The sequence below is a fragment of the Pseudophryne corroboree genome, chromosome 3 (assembly GCF_028390025.1).
Source record: "Pseudophryne corroboree isolate aPseCor3 chromosome 3, aPseCor3.hap2, whole genome shotgun sequence".
NCBI lineage: Eukaryota > Metazoa > Chordata > Amphibia > Anura > Myobatrachidae > Pseudophryne > Pseudophryne corroboree.
In genome coordinates this window covers 78,545,615-78,565,897 of record NC_086446.1, presented here as the reverse complement: position 1 = coordinate 78,565,897, position 20,283 = coordinate 78,545,615, and the positions used below count along the sequence as shown (strand labels likewise).

Genomic DNA, 20,283 nt, shown 5'->3' with positions numbered 1-20,283 from the left:
AGGCAATAGCGGTGGACGCTCTGGTAACACCGTGGGTGTACCAGTCAGTGTATGTGTTCCCTCCTCTGCCTCTCATACCCAAGGTACTGAGAATTATAAGACGGAGAGGAGTAAGAACTATACTCGTGGCTCCGGATTGGCCAAGAAGGACTTGGTACCCGGAACTTCAAGAGATGCTCACAGAGGATCCGTGGCCTCTACCTCTAAGAAGGGACCTGCTCCAGCAGGGACCCTGTCTGTTCCAAGACTTACCGCGGCTGCGTTTGACGGCATGGCGGTTGAACGCCGGATCCTGAAGGAAAAAGGCATTCCGGATGAAGTCATCCCTACCCTGATCAAAGCCAGGAAGGATGTAACCGCACAACATTATCACCGTATTTGGCGTAAATATGTTGCGTGGTGCGAGGCCAGGAAGGCCCCTACAGAGGAATTTCAACTGGGTCGTTTCCTGCATTTCCTGCAAACAGGACTGTCTATGGGCCTAAAATTAGGGTCCATTAAGGTTCAAATTTCGGCCCTGTCGATTTTCTTCCAGAAAGAACTGGCTTCAGTTCCTGAAGTTCAGACGTTTGTCAAGGGGGTACTGCGTATACAGCCTCCTTTTGTGCCTCCAGTGGCACCCTGGGATCTCAATGTGGTTTTATGGTTCCTAAAATCACATTGGTTTGAACCACTTACTACTGTGGACTTAAAATATCTCACATGGAAAGTGGTAATGCTGTTGGCCCTGGCTTCAGCCAGGAGCGTGTCAGAATTGGCGGCTTTGTCCTATAAAAGCCCTTACCTGATTTTTCATACGGATAGGGCAGAATTGAGGACTCGTCCTCAATTTCTCCCTAAGGTGAACCAGCCTATTGTGGTACCTGCGGCTACTAGGGACTTGGAGGACTCCAAGTTGCTGGACGTTGTCAGGGCCCTGAAAATATGTTTCCAGGACGGCTGGAGTCAGAAAGTCTGACTCGCTGTTTATACTGTATGCACCCAACAAGCTGGGTGCTCCTGCTTCTAAGCAGACTATTGCTCGTTGGATTTGTAGTACAATTCAGCTTGCACATTCTGTGGCAGGCCTGCCACAGCCAAAATCTGTAAAAGCCCATTCCACAAGGAAGGTGGGCTCATCTTGGGCGGCTGCCCGAGGGGTCTCGGCGTTACAACTTTGCCTAGCAGCTACTTGGTCAGGGGAAAACACATTTGCTAAATTCTACAAGTTTGATACCCTGGCTGAGGAGGACCTGGAGTTCTCTCTTTCGGTGCTGCAGAGTCATCCGCACTCTCCCGCCCGTTTAGGAGCTTTGGTATAATCCCCATGGTCCTTACGGAGTTCCCAGCATCCACTAGGACGTCAGAGAAAATAAGAATTTACTTACCGATAATTCTATTTCTATTTGTTTTAGTTCAGCTGTGATTGTATTGTTGTCCCATTTTATATATATGTCTTTTTTTATTTTTATGGTAATAAATAGTTTTATTATATTTATTATTGGCAATTTTACTTCATTGAGTGACACCGTTGGTCGCTACTTAAGTATTCTGTGATGTACATCCAGTGTTTACTGTGCATTGTTATATCTCTCTGCATATACATATCCATTGCTATATGTAAATTTGCTGATCCAGTGCAGTATTATTGTTTGTCATATATCTGCATTGTACTTGTGACTGAGTGTGCCTGTAGCTGTTGTGTGGTTTTCATTTCGTGTATCACACTCTTGTTATCACTGTATTCTGTACCCTGAAGAGATAAGTGCGTCAGGGTCTTATGTATACTATAGTGCTACACAGCATATACAGCCCTGTGTATTTCAGTCACCTCATACCACTTTAATTCTGTTTGTGCCCTGCTTTTACTAGCACATAAATCAGTGGATGATTGTCAAGTATCATATTTGTCTGGCTATTTCTTGTATGGTTACACCCTACGGCTACATTTATTATAATGTCTGCCACACAGGGCGGGAATTCCGTGGATGTTCCTGCATCAGGCAGTGCTTGCACCACGGATTTACCAAGGGGGAAAACTTCAACTGGTGATTTGGGTGCTGGGTCCCATACCTCTCAGTCAGCATGTGGCCCCTGTGGTCAGCCAAGAACCACCGTGGGCTGCTTTCTCAAGTATGCTGAATACAGTTGTCACGTCTTACGCGCCCTGGGCGGACACTCTGTCTACCCAGATTCAGAATTTGAATAAATCCTTGGGATGACGGAAGTCTACACCACAGCCCTCTGGGGCTAAGGGGTCATCTAAGCGTGCAGTTTCCTCCTCCAAATCCACACATATTTTGGATGCTTGTTCGGATGAGGATGGGGTTTACACTGATCCGTCTGACACTAATTCAGTGGCCTCCGGCGAGGAACCTGCTACTCAGGTTGATGTCCCTTACCTAGTGGAAGCTATTAAGCTTATTCTACAGATTGATGATGAAATAGATCCCACTACTGCGTCTAAGAAACCTGCTAAATTTAAATGTCAGAAGGTTGCTGAAGTAGTTTTACCTCACTCTGACCATTTAATTGACATACGTCAGGAGTCCTGGGCTTCACCAGAAAATAAATTTTCCCTCTCTAAGCAGATGTTGGCTCGTCATCCTATCCCTGCGGAGTTGAGTAACAAGTGAGAAACCCCACTGCCGTTGGATTCTCATGTCGCCCATCTTGTGGTGTCCTCTACTCTGCCTGTCACCACTGTCGCCTCACTGAAGGAACAGACAGATAAGCATGTGGAGGGATGCCTGAATTTTATTTATACCAATACTGGTGCTGTACATAGACCTACTATAGCCGCCTCCTGGGCTGCTAAAGGTATTGAAGCATGGGTCCAGGCATTAGACTACCTCCAGGATATTTCTGACACTGCCAGACAATGTCTGTCTAATATTACCACCGCCTCCCACTATATTCAGGAGGCATCCTCCGAGGCGGGTGTTATGGTGGCCAAGGCATCTACTACGTCTATTCTAGCTCAACGGATTCTATGGTTAAGGTCCTGGAAGGTGGACCTGGATTCCAAGCAAACCCTGGAGGTGTTCCCTTTTAAGGACAACATCCTATTTGGGGAAGATCTTAACAAGATCATGACCGACATTGCTACTGCTAAGACTGCGTTTCTCCCAAACACTACTCCTGCTGCTCCAAAGGCTAAGAGTACTACTTTTTGTTCTTTTCGGACTTCTGGAAAATCCAAGAGTTCGGTGTACTCGAGACAAGCTCGTACTTCCAAGACCAGTAAGCCCAAATCTAAACAATCCTGGGCTGCCTGTTAACCTGCTTCCACGCAAGACGAGCCTGCTGCATGACGGGGCGTGGGAGGGCAACTTCTGCAATTCACCCAGGTCTGGTTAAAGACCACTTCAGACGCGTGGGTGCGAGAAGTTGTCGACTCACGGGTATGCGGTCTCATTAATGAGACGTGTGTCGTCGTCCCCTCCCCCCCCCCCCCTCCCTCGCCAGTTCAGCACATCGGTTATTCAGTTGGATCCGTTAAAGGCGCAAGCTCTTGACCTGGTTGTAAAGTCCCTCCTGGATATGGGAGTGATAGTTCTGGTGCCTCTATCCCAGAAGGGCAGAGGATACTATTCGACCTTGTTTCTGATACCGAAACCCAATGGGTCTTTCTGGCCTATACTCAACCTCAAGTCACTGAACAAGTTTGAGAGTTACCATAGTCCGTATGGAAGCACTGCACTCCATTGTACTGACCATGGAACCAGAAAGACTACATGGTATCCCTGGACATACAGGATGCTTACCTGCATATACCTACTGCCATATCACATCAGCAATAGTGCAGGTTGCCAATAGCAAACCGCAGATTTCAATTTGGGTCTCTGCCGTTTGGACTGACCACGGCCCCTTAGATATTCACCAAGGTTATGGTCGTGATGACAACTTCTCTTTGTCGTCGGGGAATCAAGATCCTGCTGTATTTGGACGACCTGCTGATCCTGGCAAGCTCCCAAGATGTTCTTCTCAGTTATCTACAACAGACAGTACATTTCTTATAAGCCCACGGGTGGCTGATCAATTGGAAAAAGTCCTCACTGGTCCCTGCTCGGAGCATGGCGCGCCTGGCAGCACTGCTGGACACACACAGCCAAACACTGTTTCTGTCTCCGGAGAAAGTCCTGAAGCTTCAGGACAAGATCAGATCCTTACTATCTCGCCCAAGAGTGTCAATACACTCGGCGATGCAAGTACTGGGCCTCATGGTGTGGGCCTTCGACATGGTGGAGTATGCTCAATTCCATTCCCGCCCTCTCCAACGGTTAATCCTCTCAAGTGGGATGGCCTGCCTCATTGGATCAGGTCTCAGTTGATCTCTCTGACTCTGGAAGTCCAGCTCTCCCTGTCCTGGTGGCTCCGGGATCAGCAATTGAGCAGGGGCCGTCCCTTCTAAATCCCCAACTGGGTCTTCTTGATTACGGACGCCAGTCTGAGGGGCTGGGGCGCAGTGTTGGAGCAACACACTCTCCAGGGTCGGTGGACCAAAGAGGAATCTCTCCTCCCGATAAACATTCTGGAATTGTGGGCTGTGTTCAATGCATTGAACTTGCCCTGTCTCTGATAAGGGACAGGCCTGTTCAAGTACAATCAAACAATGCCACCACGGTGGCTTACATAAATCAAGGCGGCACTCGAAGCCGCAAGGTGATGATGGAAGTGTCAAGAAATGTTTGTTGGGCGGAACGCCATCTGCCAGCAATATCGACAGTGTTCATTCCGTGAGTCCTCAACTGGGAAGCGGATTTCCTCAGTCATCAGGATGTACACACGGGCGAGTGGAATATTCATCAGGAAGTCTTTCAACTTCTAGTGGACAAGTGGGGCCTACCAGATGTAGACCTGATGGCGTCTCGACACAATCACAAGGTTCTGGTCTTCAGATTAAGGACAGGGGATCCCCAAGCAGCGTTCTTGGACGCACTGGCAGGTCCATGGAACTTTCGGCTGCCATACGTGTTCCCTCCGGTGTCGCTCCTACCCAGGATACTGCAGAAGTTCAAGCAAAAAGGAGGAATCATACTTCTAGTCGCTCTGGCGTGGCCCAGACGGCATTGGTTCTCAGACCTGCAGGGTCTGTCGATAGAGCGTCCTCTTCTACTTCCTCAACGCCCAGACCTTCTCATTCAGGGCCCTTGTGTCTACACAGACCTGGCCAGACTGGCTTTGATGGCGTGGTTCTTGAAGCATCACTCCTAAGGGCCAAAGGTTTATCTGAGGCAGTTATCCAAACTATGCTGAAGGTCCGTAAACCAGCTTAGGCTTGGATTTATTACAGGGTCTGGAACTCTTACTTCAACTGGTGTGCTGCTAAGAATTATGATGTCTCCAAGTTCAGAATTTCATGACTTCTGGCTTTTCTGCAACAAGGCCTGGACCTCAAAGTTCATGTCTCTGACTTGTCAGTGTGGTTTCAGAGAAAAATTGCCTCTATTCCTGACGTTCATACTTTCACTCGGGGTGTTGTGCGGATTCAACCTCCCTATGTCCCTCCTGTGGCTCCATGGGATTTGTCTGTTGTCCTGAATGCCCTGCAAGGGTCTCCATTCATATCTCTTGAATCTGTGGACCTTAAATGGATGACGCTTAAGGTTATTGCCTCTGCTAGGAGGGTGTCGGACTTAGGCGCCTTGTCCTGTTGTCCGCCCTTTCTGATATTTCACCGTGACCGGGCTGTTCTTCGAACTCACCCTGGTTGTTTGCCTAAGGTGGTGTCATCTTTCCACCTTAACCAAGAGATTGTGGTTCTGGCCTTTATGTCTTCTAGTTTGTCCTCCAAAGAGTGGCCTTTGGATGTGGTACGAGCTCTCCGTATTTACGTGGAGAGGACTGCCTCTATCAGGAGGTCCGATTCCCTCTTTGTACTGTTTGGTTTCCACAAATGTGGCTGGCCTGCAAATAAGCAGACCTTGGCCAGATGGATTAGAATGGTGGTTGCACAAGCTTATGCGTAGGCTGGGCTCACAGCTCCTGCTGCTATCAAGGCCCATTCTACTCTGTCTGTTGGACCTTCTTGGGCGGCCCGCCGTGGTGCGTCTGCTGAACAATTCTGCAAGGTTTTATGCACTTGATACTTCCGCCTCCCAGTATGCATCCTTTGGACGCCGGATTCTTGTGCCCGCTACAGTGTGTCCCCTCCCATGAGGAACTGCTTTAGGACATCCCCAATGTTATTCCCGGGGGAATCTCAGTGTACCCTGCTGCAGAAAAGGAGATTCATGGTTAAACTTACCATGTTTAAAACTCTTTCTGTGAGGTACACTGGATTCCACAGGGCGCCCACCCTGACACACTTGGTTTCTTTGGGTTTGTATGGCATTAGCCGCTGGTCCCTTCTCCTGTCGTGAGAACGTGGTTCTTTGTGACTAACATCTACCATCTCTTTTATCTGCTACTGCATTGGACTGGTTAACAAAACTGAGCTCCTGTGCATGGAGGCGGCGGTGCGGTTCATCCTGGGAACAATCAAAGCTTTAGCTTGTTGGTGCCTCGGATCAAGATCCAACTGTACACCCTGATGTTATTCCGTGTGGAATCCAGTGTACCTCAAAGAAAGAGATGTAACCAGTAAGTTTTACCATAAATCTCCTTTTATCTTCTGTCTCTGTATAGTATGTGGCTCCTTGTCTGTCCCCAGAGGTCAGAAATATGGTGGTAGTGACAGTCTGTTTCCCACGTCCTCCCAGTTCTGCATCAGTCAAATGGGGGATGGGGAGGGGGTCTCGGGGTCTATGGTGTAGTGTCAGACTGGGGCAATAAGAGCCCATCGGGGTCCATAAAATCACACTGCCCAAGTCACTATCGCATATATTACATGATCCCCAAACCCGCCTAGTCTGGTGACAAGCGGTCTTCAGCCCTCCAGCAGGTCCATTAAATGTTACATGAATCTATGAGGGAAATGACACCTGATGAATTTTAGTACTGTTTAAATTTGCTCTATTCCCCATTGATTTTGCTTGTTGCAAATACCTGATGTACTTCTGGGCACAAACATTCTCTATTTCTGGAGTGAAATTACAACAAAAGGCCTAATACATGCACTGTAACAGGTTTCACCTTCTCACAGTGGTGCCTAGGAGGTCAAGATTCCTGGCCATGAGTAGTGGTGGTGTAACCCTCAGCCATATGACATTGTGTGGAGGAGTCTTATGAGGCTGGATCTGAGGAATCTCTGAAAAACATGAGCCACGCCTTTATGGCTCAGGGAAAAGAGGAGAACTAAATAATAACTAAGGGATTCATATATGAATATGTTACTCTGTGATCGTTACAACTATTCTATCTATTACTGCACAGTTGAGCTGTCACTTGAGGATAAGACGCATCACTGATTCACTGAGGATGCACAAGGCCAGAAGTCACATGACTGGGAGGATATCAAATATTACACTGGAGATCATCTACCTGCTGATTGCGGAGGTGAGGGATTCAGAGAGTGTCAGAGTAACATCACTCTTGTAGTGTTCACTGTAGGATTTTGGTCGGGCAGGAGCTGCGGAGGCACATTGTGCATGTATGCTGAAAGGGGGCATGGCTTGCCAGGGAGGGGGCATGCACCTCCACATCACTAGGGACCACATTGAATATGTTTCTGTGGTACTATCTGCACTCTCTGAATCCTCTCATCAGCACAGCTGTAAACGGGCAGCAGGTAGCCGCTAAGATATAGTATCAGCGCCTCAGTCCTCATCAGCACAGCTGTAACCGGGCAGCAGGGAGCTGCTCTCTGATATAGTATCAGTGCCTCAGTCCTCTCATCAGCACAGCTGTAACCGGGCAGCAGGGAGCTGCTCTCTGATATTGTATCAGTACCTCAGTCTCCTCATCAGCATAGCTGTAAATGGGCAGTAGGTAGCCGCTCTCAGATATAGGGGTATATTCAATTAGCAGTGATAACGGACTTTTCACGTGAAAAGTCCGGTTTTCGGGTGAAAAAACTGACTTTTCACGTGAAACGCAATTACAGGCTATTCAATTATCCTGGAAAATTTATCACTGATCATTTTTTCACTAATTTCACTTCACCTTCTCTGAAGCAGGTGAAAAGTTGGGAAAAGTCACTATTTTAAGGTAAAAATGTTTGGATATGGTACAGAACTCCTGGGACACCCCCCTTAATGACTAATTTGGCACGGTGAAGTTTTTAATTATTTTTAATTGGCCAATAATGACATGTCATTTTTGGGGTGAAAAAGTAAAAAGTGATGGAAATTGAGGTTCAAGGTATGGGACAGGTATATTGGGGTGCTTTATGAGTGGGACAGGTGTTTTTTAGGCTTGCAGATGGGAGTAATCGGTCTGTTTCCACTTTTTTTTTTAAGTACCCTAAAATGACCCAAATATATACTTATACCCATTTTCATGTACCCCAAATTTAATGAGAGCATTTATTTTGCTCAAAAAAACTTGCTTTCTACCTTTTTTTTGCATTTTTTAAAAAAATGCATATAACAGCCATTTCACACAATTTAAGTCCCCAAAAACTCTCTAATGTGATCTCTAACACACTTCTCTTCTGTTTTCCTATGTTAGTTTAGCATTTTTTGGGGTACAGGCCGATTTCCCCATTTTCACCTGCTCTTTTCACTGCAAGAATTTTCACGTGAAACCCGGTCGGAATTGAATAGGTCGAAAAACGGGACGTTTTCGCGGCAATTTTCGGCCGATTGTCGCGAAAAATTTTCGGGCGAAAAATTGAAAAACGGAGCGTTTTCGTGGCAATTTTCGGCCGATTGCCGCAAAAAATTTGCGGGCGAAAAATTGCAGCGAATTTGCGGATAATTGAATACCCTAGATAGTATCAGTACCTCAGTCTCCTCATCAGCATAGCTGTAAACGGGCAGCAGGAAGGCGCTCTCAGATATAGTATCAGTGCCTCAGTCTCCTCATCAGCACAGCTTACATTGCTCACAGTATGTTGTTTTTTGTTTTCTATAACTGAAATGAAGATGGCTGTCATATATGGTGCTATATACTCTTCACTTTCCTTTATATAGGAAACAGCAGTTCCAAATATGATGAGGGTTATATATGTAAGGTAAACTCTTGGCGGAGTTGATTTCAGCTTTTTATTTCTATCTCTCAAAATACACAGTTTTTCTGAGTAGGTGAGGACGACATTCGGCGAGTGTGAGACACCCAGGAGCCGTGTGCCAGGAGTACTGAGCAAGATCCCAATCACGGTGCCTCCACCTCACTCACTGATACATGAGAGGCACAATGACGAGAAGATCCTGGAACTCGCCAACAAGATCATTCAGCTGCTGACTGGAGAGGTGACTTCTGGGAATGGGACATTATACAGTAACACCAGGGGAGGTGTCTGGGTGATGACTGGAGAGGTGATTGTTGGGAATGGGGCGTTATACAGTAACACCAGGGGAGGTGTCTGGGTGATGACTGGAGAGGTGACTGCTGGGAATGGGGCATTATACAGTAACACCAGGGGAGGTGTCTGGGTGATGACTGGAGAGGTGACTGCTGGGAATGGGGCATTATACAGTAACACCAGGGGAGGTGTCTGGGTGATGACTGGAGAGGTGGCTGCTGGGAATGGGGCATTATACAGTAACACCAGGGGAGGTGTCTGGGTGATGACTGGAGAGGTGACTGCTGGGAATGGGGCATTATACAGTAACACCAGGGGAGGTGTCTGGGTGATGACTGGAGAGGTGACTGCTGGGAATGGGACATTATACAGTAACACCAGGGGAGGTGTCTGGGTGATGACTGTGTCATTGTGTGTCAGGTTCCTATAAGGTGTCAGGATGTCACTGTCTATCTCTCTATGCAGGAGGGGGAAGTATATAGAAGGACACAAGGATCTTTACAAGGACGTAATGATGGAGAATCGCCTGCCCCTCTCATCACTGGGTAAGAGGAGACTTTGATTAGACGTTTTTAGTCCCTCCTAGATACACAAATCATCTAAAACAATGCACTTAGTCACTGTGTGTCTCCTACAGATGGACCCAGTAACAGACCTGTCAGCATCTATTAGTCTGCTGCTCTCCTCCCCACATCCTTTCATTCACTTCCAGCCAAGTCCCACACTGGTGTTTCTCGAACCCAGTACAAGGATGTCATATTAGTGATTTGGTCATTGTTCAGTGGGAAGAGTTTGCATATGGCATTATAATGATCCTCCATCTGTACTTGTAGTAATGTATGCATATGTGCTACTCCGTATTGATTACATGCTCTTAATTTTATGATGCAAGCTGTATACTAGCACTACAGCTTACCTATACTGTTGCATGTAAAATGATGCATCTTATGGGTTTGTGGGTTGTTTTTTTTTTTTTTTTTTAATGAGGTTCTGTGAGAGCACATGCTGCTTGATATAATGCACCTGTTTTACAGGATTTTTGCAGAGCTAATTCATTTAAACCGCATGTTGCTGCTCAGAAAATAGCTCCTTCTGAAATTGGTGATTCTTCTGAAATTCCAGATAGCAGAGGCTTGAAGGGATACATCCTTCTGTGTACCTCTTTATGCAGGCCCAGCTTAGCTTGTGTGCCTAAGGCAGTTTCTGTGCTAGCGGGGAGTACATGGAACCTCCATGAGTTCGGAATCCCTTAGGCAAAACAACTGGAAAGATACATCTGTACCTTTTTTTATTTATTCTCAAAAGTAGATCTCTGTGGCCAAATGTAATGAAGTCCGAGTTGGCAAGAGGTGCGGGTTCAAGGCTGAACTCGGACATTTTTTTTTTTTTTTTTTTTAAAGCAGCAATCCTTTACATGGCAAAACTGTGCCTTGTACATGATTGCAGCTTTAAAAAAAAAAAAAGTCAAGTGTTCGACAGGGAACCCGCACCTCTGGCCAACTCGGACTTCATTACATTCGGCCGTATCTTTTATATGTTATACTATAGTTCCGGCACAATCCCAAAGCAGGCTAACGGAAACAGTAACCCAGAGTCAGCCTGACTGAAGTAGAACAGGGAATGGACAGCTGGGCTCTATCTATCTTTTAAGAATGTTCCGGTTTCCACATTGGCAGGTCTGGTCTGGTCTGGTCGTATAACAATTTCCCATTGTATTGGGATTTCTTAAGGCTGGAGGGTAGCTGCTGAGGCTTTCCAACTCCTCAGCCAGCACCATGTGGAGGACGTCTCTAGGAAATCTGGCCTGAATAGTTGTAGAACAGAAAATGCCCATTTCCCAGGCACCTTTTAGTCTGGTAAATCCTGCTATAAGGCAATTAAAGGTAACTGAAGTCTTTGGTCCATTCCTCAGTTAATCCATGAGTGACTTACAGTAACGCAACTTTGGTCCCACAGTGGCCGTCGTCTAGCACATGAAGTACCAAAATGTCTACGGCCAGTGGATGGTCCATCTTCTCATGGTGCTTCTGGAGTGCCCATAGTATTTCATGGCAATCTCCCATGAGGGTGCATGTATGAAATGTTGACACTCAGATTGTCCACATAGATTATGTCGATACCATAATGTCGACATGTCCAGAATGTCGGCATTTAACACTTTTACATTTGTAAATGTTGACAAAATGTTAACGCTGCATTTTTAACCTAACCCTACATCCTAATTGCAGCCTTTTGCCACATTGCAGCCTAACCCTAATTTCATGTGTCGACATTCTAACTGTCCACATTCATAAAGTTGACATTCTGTACATGTCGACATTATGGTGTCAATATTTGAAATTATATCTGACTACATCCCTTCAAGAGAGGTTTTTTAGACTGTTCCCAACCATTTTATACTACGTGGCTAAGCTCTGCTTCCAGTCCATGGTCCACACAATGAATTCTCATCAGAAATCGGGGACTGCTAGGACAGTGGCTTCTGCTTCAGCTGGGAGAAAGCCGGCTTGCACTTAGGGGACCATGTCATCTCCTTGGCATGTCTTTTTGCCAGCAGGTTAGTTTGGTTCTTAACAATGGTATTATGCTGAGGCACAAGTGTCCCGCAGTACCCACCATTCCTACTAAGACCCGTACTTGATTTTAGTTGGAGCACTAGGACCATGACAGCATAGCCTTGGCTTTGGCAGTCTCTGGACAAATGTTATCTCCTCCAACCGAGGTATAGAAGCTCGCCCATTCCTATGTGGCACTTGTCAGAGACGATGGTGAGACCTGCCTCTCTAATATGTTGCAGCACTTCACTGGTTTGCCCAAGGTACACGTCTATGTTTCACTGAAAATTGCTGTGTCATCTATGCATGCCTGGGCAAAGTCCTCACATCCTTCCAGGAGGGGATTCACATTTATGGCAGAGCCCACTGCATCGAGTCTTGCACAAAACGAGTGGGTTCAGTATGCTCAGCAACAGGTATGAGGTCCAAGTGGTAACTACCTGTCATGGCACTTCCGCAGTTGTCATAGGATATCAAAGGGGACCACCCATTGGATGACTTAAATCCTCAGTGCTGGGACCTGGGTGTTTCTTCTCTGTGGCACATACTCTGTGGTGTGACTTCCCAGTTAGGCAAGCCTACCAAAATGAACACAACAGCCATCTTTGGGAGCAGTCAGCAGCATCAACATTTTGTTTTCTCCCCATCTGCCCTCTCATCTGCAGTGAATTAGTGGTGAGGAAGGTTCTCTGTCTTTTACAGTACTACATCCTCTTAGGCTGTGCATTTGCAGCTGTCGTATCTTTTTCTTCGCTCTATTATTCATGTCTGGGAAGGGGTGCATGTCCCGGGCCAAGCCTGGAGAAGGGTAAAGTGTCAAAAATGCTTGCTTCCTACAGATGGAAATGTAAATTGTCTTGTAGTTATCTAAGGTTGATGCCATGTGTCTGTGGCATGTGATGCAGTTGGACCAAGGGCCATGTTCATCTACAAGTGTAGCCACTGATTTGGCAGAGCCAGCCTAGACCCAGTCTCTGACCAAGGCTATTTCAGTGCTCATGCAGCTTTACCCTTCAACCTACCAAGCTGAGCAGAGATCCTCCTTCCTCTATCCCACTGATGATAATCTTGGGGATAGTAAGCTGTTTCTCAGGATCCTTCAAGTTCTGCTTTTGCAGCCATAGAAGAGCCTGCTTAGGGTCAGGGCATGGCATGGTTTATTCAGGTCCATTTATTCATGTTTCTCTAGCAGAGTCAACAGGTTATCCACAGAATAACATTGGTGCAAATCCGCTGTCGCTTCATCATATCCCAATCAGTCAAAGCTTTCTGGCCTCCCAGTATGCAACGTGCCCATCCATATATCCCCGCCTCCTGGCTCAGGCAAATCAGTTTTTTGTTTGGTGCGGCAGGAGCCGGACCATGGTCAGAGGACTGCTGGTTTTTTAACAGCCCTAAGCTTTATTATTTAGTTTTCTCTTACGTCCTAGTGGATGCTGGGGTCCATTTTACTACCATGGGGTATAGACGGGTCCACTAGGAGCCATGGGCACTGTAAGAGTTTATTAGTGTGGGCTGGCTCCTCCCTCTATGCCCCTCCTAGCAGACTCCGTTTTGAAAATGTGCCCGGAGGAGCCGGTCACAGCTAGGGGAGCTCCTAAGAGTGTTTCTAGTTTTGTTGTTTTCTAGAGTTTGTTAGGGTACAGGAAGGCTGCTGGCAACAGCCTCCCTGCTTCGTGGGACTTAGACGGGAAAGGGGGTGGGGGGTCTCTACTCCGCTGACAGGACACTGAGCTCCAGAGGGTGCTGATCGCAAGCCCACGAGGCGACAGCTCACTCCCGCAGCACGGCCGTCACCCCCTAACAGAGCCAGAAGAAAAAAGAGTGGTGAGTATGGTGCCGGTTGCAGCACGGCCGTCACCCCCTAGTGGGTCGCCGGCGGGTATGGTGGCACAAGGGTGGGAGCGCAGCTCTGACAGGCTGAGCTCCGGGAAGGCTCAGCAACACACTGCGTAGGCGCTTTGAGGGGTGTCCTGAGCTGGCGCAGATACACCCTACACTGGTCACGCAGCTACCAGGGGTTAATCCTACTGTTAGCACAAGGAAAACTCGGGCCATATTAACAATTAGTGCGGGAAGCCATGGGGCTTCTTCTCAGAGCGGATCCAGCACTCACCAGCGCCATTTTCTCCCTGCAGATCATAGGAAAGAGGTGCTGCCCTCCACATAACTCCAGCTATACCTCTGTGGTACTGGGGTGTTATAGCCGGGCTTTTATCATAATAACTGCCTACAGGGGCGCTGTATGGCTGGCTCCTTATACTCTGACTCTCATGTAACTATAGTAGAGAAAAGAAGACTCTTGTGTGGGCGCACTCTTAAATGTCTGTTAAATGTGCGCCCACACAAGAGTCTTCTTTTCTCTACTTTAGTTACATATACTGCTCTCTGACTCTGGGCGCACCACCAATTCGGACACTGCAATAGTGACATACGTCAGGTTAATTGTCCCCTTTTGGAATTAAATAATTTTCTTTAATAAATTTGTCTCTGGTGCCGAGTCGCCGCTTTTTTTTGTTACTCTGTGACTCTCTGAAGGTACTCTTTGGGAATTTTCTGTGTGTGTGTGTAAGTGTATATCCACATTACCATGTCTAAGGACTTTGTGTCCTGTGCTGCAGAGTGTATATCTTCTCCTGAGGAGTCTATTACATGTACTCAGGACTGTAATGTACTTTCCCCGCCTTCTGAATCCGAACCCCCATAGGTGGATTCTTTAAGGGGAATGATATCCCAGATTTCAACACTGATGTCTCACACTGAGAAAGAAACACAGTTTTTGAGGAAATCTGTGGAGTGTTTGACATACATAAATAGTGGCAGATGCTCAATTAGCTTAGTGATATAATTCAGGTGCTTGAAAGGGAGGGGTATTTCTAAGCATGAAAAAAAAGGCATTTTGTTTCCCCCAACACCCTGAATGATAACAGTAACCAGATTTAAATCCCACACAATATTAGAATTCAGAGATCTCGGTTACATATATTTGCGCAAATGTATGAATAAGCCCCAGAGCCGCATCAAGGCGTCTCTGTATATTTGGGGTCCCTAGCGCTATATCTAGGTGCAGGGTGTGGCACCCCAAAGCACCAGCATATGCCAGGAAGCCCAGGGCTGCATACCAGTGAAAAAACTATAGTGTTAATAAATTAGTGTTAGGAAGCCAAAGCTATAAAGGTGATACAAAAATGAGATGTAATTAAAATGGAGAAATAGTGTTAAAGAAGTTAGTATGTGAAAAGTGTTAATAGAATGTAAAGGTATGCCATACTAAAGCCATCCAGCTCAGCCAGTCCAGAGGCACCACACCTCACACCTCCATTACCCCAGTCTGGGTCTATGATTAACCAGCAAGGCGCCACATGATAATGGCTCCTTACTTAAATATATCTAAGCTAAGAGCTACCTACCTTGGAGCAACCTTATAATGCTTCATATGGCATGTCAGGGCCTGCACCTCCTCCTAATGCAAGAACCTCTCAGCCCAATACACTACCCACAAAAACCCCACCTACATACCTGCAAAACCCTACACTTGCCCAGGTAATGCAAACTGACACTGATACCGACTCTGATACAGGGAACGGTGATGGGGATATGCAGGGAAGGGGGGGATGCATCCATTGCTAAATGGGTGCAAGTAATGATTGAAGCCATTAGGGACATTTTACATTTCTCTGACGTCCTAAGTGGATGCTGGGACTCCGTAAGGACCATGGGGAATAGCGGCTCCGCAGGAGACAGGGCACAAAAGTAAAGCTTTAGGATCAGGTGGTGTGCACTGGCTCCTCCCCCTATGACCCTCCTCCAAGCCTCAGTTAGATTTTTGTGCCCGAACGAGAAGGGTGCAGGCTAGGTGGCTCTCCTGAGCTGCTTAGAAGTAAAAGTTTAAATAGGTTTTTTATTTTCAGTGAGACCTGCTGGCAACAGGCTCACTGCATCGAGGGACTAAGGGGAGAAGAAGCGAACTCACCTGCGTGCAGAGTGGATTGGGCTTCTTGGCTACTGGACATTAGCTCCAGAGGGACGATCACAGGTACAGCCTGGATGGGTCCCGGAGCCGCGCCGCTGGCCCCCTTACAGATGCTGAAGAGTGAAGAGGTCCAGAAATCGGCGGCAGAAGACGTTCCTGTCTTCATTAAGGTAGCGCACAGCACTGCAGCTGTGCGCCATTGCTCCCAGCACACTTCACACTGCGGTCACTGAGGGTGCAGGGCGCTGGGGGGGGGGCGCCCTGGGCAGCAATGTAAATACCTCCTATGGCAAAAAATACATCACATATAGCCCCTGGGCTATATGGATGTATTTAACCCCTGCCAGTTTTCCAGATAAAAGCGGGAGAAGAGCCCGCCGTGAAGGGGGCGGGGCCTATCTCCTCAGCACACGGCGCCATTTTCCCACACAGCTCCGCTGGTAGGAAGGCTCCCAGACTCTCCCCTGCACTGCACTACAGAAACAGGGTACAACAGAGAGGGGGGGCACTTATTTGGCTAAAAATATATTTCTCCTTCATCCACTAGGGGCCACTGGAGCGTAGTTACAATGGGGATATAGTAGGCAGTAATTGGGAGCTGGCACTTTAAAATTCTCAACCTGTGGCTAGCTCCTCCCCTACTATCTCCCCTCCAAGCCAGTCTTAGTATGTGCCCGATGTGAGCTGGTTCACTTGGGTTTAGCTGAAGAAATTTTTCTTTTTTCTTTATTATTTTATTTTTCTTTCTTACAGACTGGCAGCTCTGCCACTGCCAGTCTGCACCGTGGGAGCTGCCGGCGGGGTCCCATCGCAGCTGCGTGCGGCTAGGGATGGGCCCCGGCTGAGGGAGACACTGAGCTCTCCTGAGTCGGCGGACACCGCTGCGTGCGGCGCGTGTCGCGGCCACTCCATCCAGCAGAAGATTCCGGCAGCATGGCAGCGGTGAGTATCAAAAATGGCCGGACACCGCTGCGTGCGGCTCGTGTCGGGGCCACTCCATCAGAAGATGAGTACAAAAGGGACCGGACACCGCTGCGTGCGGCGTGTGTCGGAGCCTCGGGGTCGAGTTGGAGTACGCCTAAAGTGTGGTGAGTACAAACATCCCCCCTTGTCACTGATGTATGTTTTATCATGTGTTTGAAGTGCTTGCTTCGGCAGCACTAAATTGGAACGATATAGAGAAGTTTAGCAAAGCCCCTGCGCAGCATGAGCCCTGTGCAAGGATGACATGCAAATTCTTGAAGCGTTCCATATAATCCTGACCAGAATTAAACAGTTTCAGTTTTCAACATAGGTATGGTCCCCTATACTCCAGTCATAGAAGGCTGGAGTGCATCAAAGGCGCTTAATAATTTGAACTTGGCGCCATTATATGGGGGGCGGAGCTTCAGCCCGCTCTGTAAGCGGGCTCAGCGCTCTTCACTACCCGGCTGCAGAAGGCAGCCGGGGGATACACAGTGAGAATAGAAGCTGTATGCCAGAGTCTAAGGAGCATACTTAGCACATTATTATTTGCAAAAGTGAGTCATTATTGCTCACACAGCTAGGCTCCAGACTCTGGCACACAAGGTCACATGGGACTCGGTGCATGAAACGCTCCCCGGCCACAGCTTACAAGCGGCCGGGGAGATACAGGGCGCTTCCCGCTTATGGTAGAGCAGGTTTAAATTTGGCGCCGAAGCGGAGGGGGCGGAGCTAACTCCCGCTCTGTTCGGCGGGCTAAGCGCACTCCGTCCCCCGGCCGCTACAGGACACGCCGCTGCACTGTCACACCGCTCCCCGGCCGCTGCAAGCTCCCTTCCCTCTCCGGGCTGTTCAGGGAGGATAAAGGTAGGATGTGGGGGTGAAGGCTATTCCCGCTTTGCTCAGCGGGCTCCCGGCGGCGGATCGCAGCGTTCACTGCCTCTAGACACAAATCCTGTCTCAGGGGGGGTTTTTAAATTTTCTGTGCAGGGAGTTGCTGACATCCTCCCTGCAGGAGAGTCCTCTGACAGGCATTTCATACAGGAGCCTGCTCTATTACAGGAGCTGGGGCTCATCTCATAATGATTCAAAAATGTGCACAATTTATTTACCATACATATACTACAGTATTTATCTACCCTAATGGGTTCACATACAGGGTTGGATTCACTGTGGGTGTGTATATATATATATATATATAGATGTGTATGTATGAATATATATATATATAGATGTGTGGAGGTATGTATATAGATATATGCATACAATGCCGTATATAGGGCAGTGCGGATGGTGTGGTGGTTGGCGTTGCTGCCTTGCGGCATGGAGGGCGTGGGTCTGGTTCCTACCAGTGCCCTACTTTTGTGTAGTTTGTACAGAGGTGTCCACATACATCTTTAAGATAAAACAAACCACTTCCGCAATGTTTTCTAATAACAAAATACCTCCTTGCCACATAACAATTTCCCCCATCTTTTCTCACAGTCTGGTCACCATTTTGAAAAGCCAGCGGAACCTCCGAGAAACATCTGGTGCACCTAAATTTAGCGGTACACTACATACAGTGTGGTCTTCCCTTTATTATTCCTTGGCTAGTTACTAATGCTATTTGTAATTTGGGGAATGCGTGTAAGGCATCAGACAAATAGCGCTGCGGCTCAGTACGCTAGTAGCGGGTATCTGTACAGGGGGACCAGGGTTTGAAAATAAAGAAACTTTAAGGGGAGCCCCTATAGCCTAGGGCTAAGACTCCTGTCCCACAGCGCAGCGCTACTGGTTCAGGTCTCCGCTGCTCCAGAAAGTTTATTTGATGTCGGTCACTATATATTATAGTGCAGACTTTACATATGGCTGTGTTTCTTTAACCCACCTTTTCTCCTCTCACCTGGGATAGTTAAAGAATTCCCTCTTAGGTGTGAAGTATGCGGTGGAGCCATCTGCAGAGCCCTCCACGCGCCTGCAGGACACTCCTGTTGAACAGCTCAGATTATACAGGTAATGTCACTATTAACCAGAGATCTTGTACGTCATTTCACCTCTCCAGGTTTCTAAAGGAACCTTGCTAACCTTCCAGGTTACAATACTAATGATGTCTGTTTTCTGTGGAGTCTGAACCAGTGTCTCAGAATATCCAGGTGCATTATACAGCAGTTCGTCTGGTACTGCAGGTAAAGGAGGCGGACACGTCAAGTCCATCAGGGTTCGACGCCAATGACGAAATGACAGCGACTGGCCCAGTCTCGGATGAGCTGGGCAGGCTCCGGTAGGCGGCCGTCAGACACCCGAACACACAAAATCAGGTATCAAACAATGTTTGTTTTCCCTACCCTCTTCCCACAGTCGTCAGGAGATGGTATCAGAACCTTTCTAGGATATACCCCTCGATGTACCGCCGGTCCAACAAGCTGCCGTTTTCCTGAGCAACCTTGTTCAGGGACCCATCGAAGACATATACGGCAGCATGTTTCTACCTTGTCCGGAACAGGTAGGTTGTGGAACAATTGTCCTCTAGGTTACAGGATGTTTCACATCAGGATCAATTGATACTTTGGTACAGGTCCGAATCACGATTCTGCTCTATGATCTTTGAAGGTCACCACGTCTGCAGACTCGGACCCTGCATTTTCGCTTGGGCTGTCTTAAACCGTCGACCTCTGGGGCTGCGACTGTGACAGGTGAACATGTAATCCTACGGGGCAGATGGTTCAGGGGAAGGAACTTTCTGCAGGATTTCTTGAACCATTGGAGGTAAGTCCACTTTGCTTTCTCCTAATACTGCCCCAGCTCCAAGACAGACCGTTACCGGTCTTTCCTTTAGATTTTTCCGTGACCCTTCGGAAACTTTCGACTCCACACGGGCGATATTTCAGTCGCCAGGGGATCTCAAAAAAAAAAAAAAAAAAAAAAAAAAAAAAGAGCTGAAGCAGAGGTTCAGCATCATCCTTATAAACCCACTACAGGTCAGACTTTCCTACCACCTGGAGGGTCCCAGGGTAGGCGCAGGTCGGTGGTCCTATGGGAAGAACTGAGAAGGCTGGGGCAAACTAGATTTCGGAACAACCATCTCAGGAGTCCCTCGGCAGGGGGCGGCCGATTTACGATGACAAGAGTCATACTGCAGGCGGCGCTCCATATGCTTCTAACCGCAAAGAGTGTTGATCCCTGTTTTTCACATATCATTTGAATCGGGACAGTTCTCAGGCCTTTGTTTTCTTCTCACGTTCCGAAGCCAGTTGGCTCGGCCAGACCTATTCTGGCCTTACAATCCTTTCAGTCTGTGATTGCTTTTTTTTTTTGAACAAGAAAGGGAGTTTTTACGTGTCCCTTGTCTTCAGAGATGCCTGTTTACTGATTTCAGTTGGACGGGCTTTTCTCAGATTCACATTACAGGATTCTCATTTTCACTGTCAGTCCTTTCCTCTCGGTATCTCTTCCGCTCCCACAGAGTTCAGGAAGATCACAGA

The 20,283-nt window shown here is 47.6% G+C and overlaps 1 protein-coding gene and 1 pseudogene across 1 annotated transcript in view; both read left to right on the top strand.

The window, feature by feature from the left end:
- The window catches only part of LOC135057183 (oocyte zinc finger protein XlCOF8.4-like), a 146,290-nt gene that overhangs the window by 110,097 nt on the left and 15,910 nt on the right, over window positions 1-20,283 (top strand). Inside the window, exons 9-10 of the mRNA XM_063963081.1 lie at window positions 2,338-2,611; window positions 9,794-9,873. Coding sequence (XP_063819151.1) covers window positions 2,338-2,611; window positions 9,794-9,873 — 354 coding nt within the window. The remainder of the gene's footprint in view (window positions 1-2,337; window positions 2,612-9,793; window positions 9,874-20,283) is intronic.
- Window positions 16,999-17,114, top strand: LOC134899971 (U6 spliceosomal RNA; annotated as a pseudogene).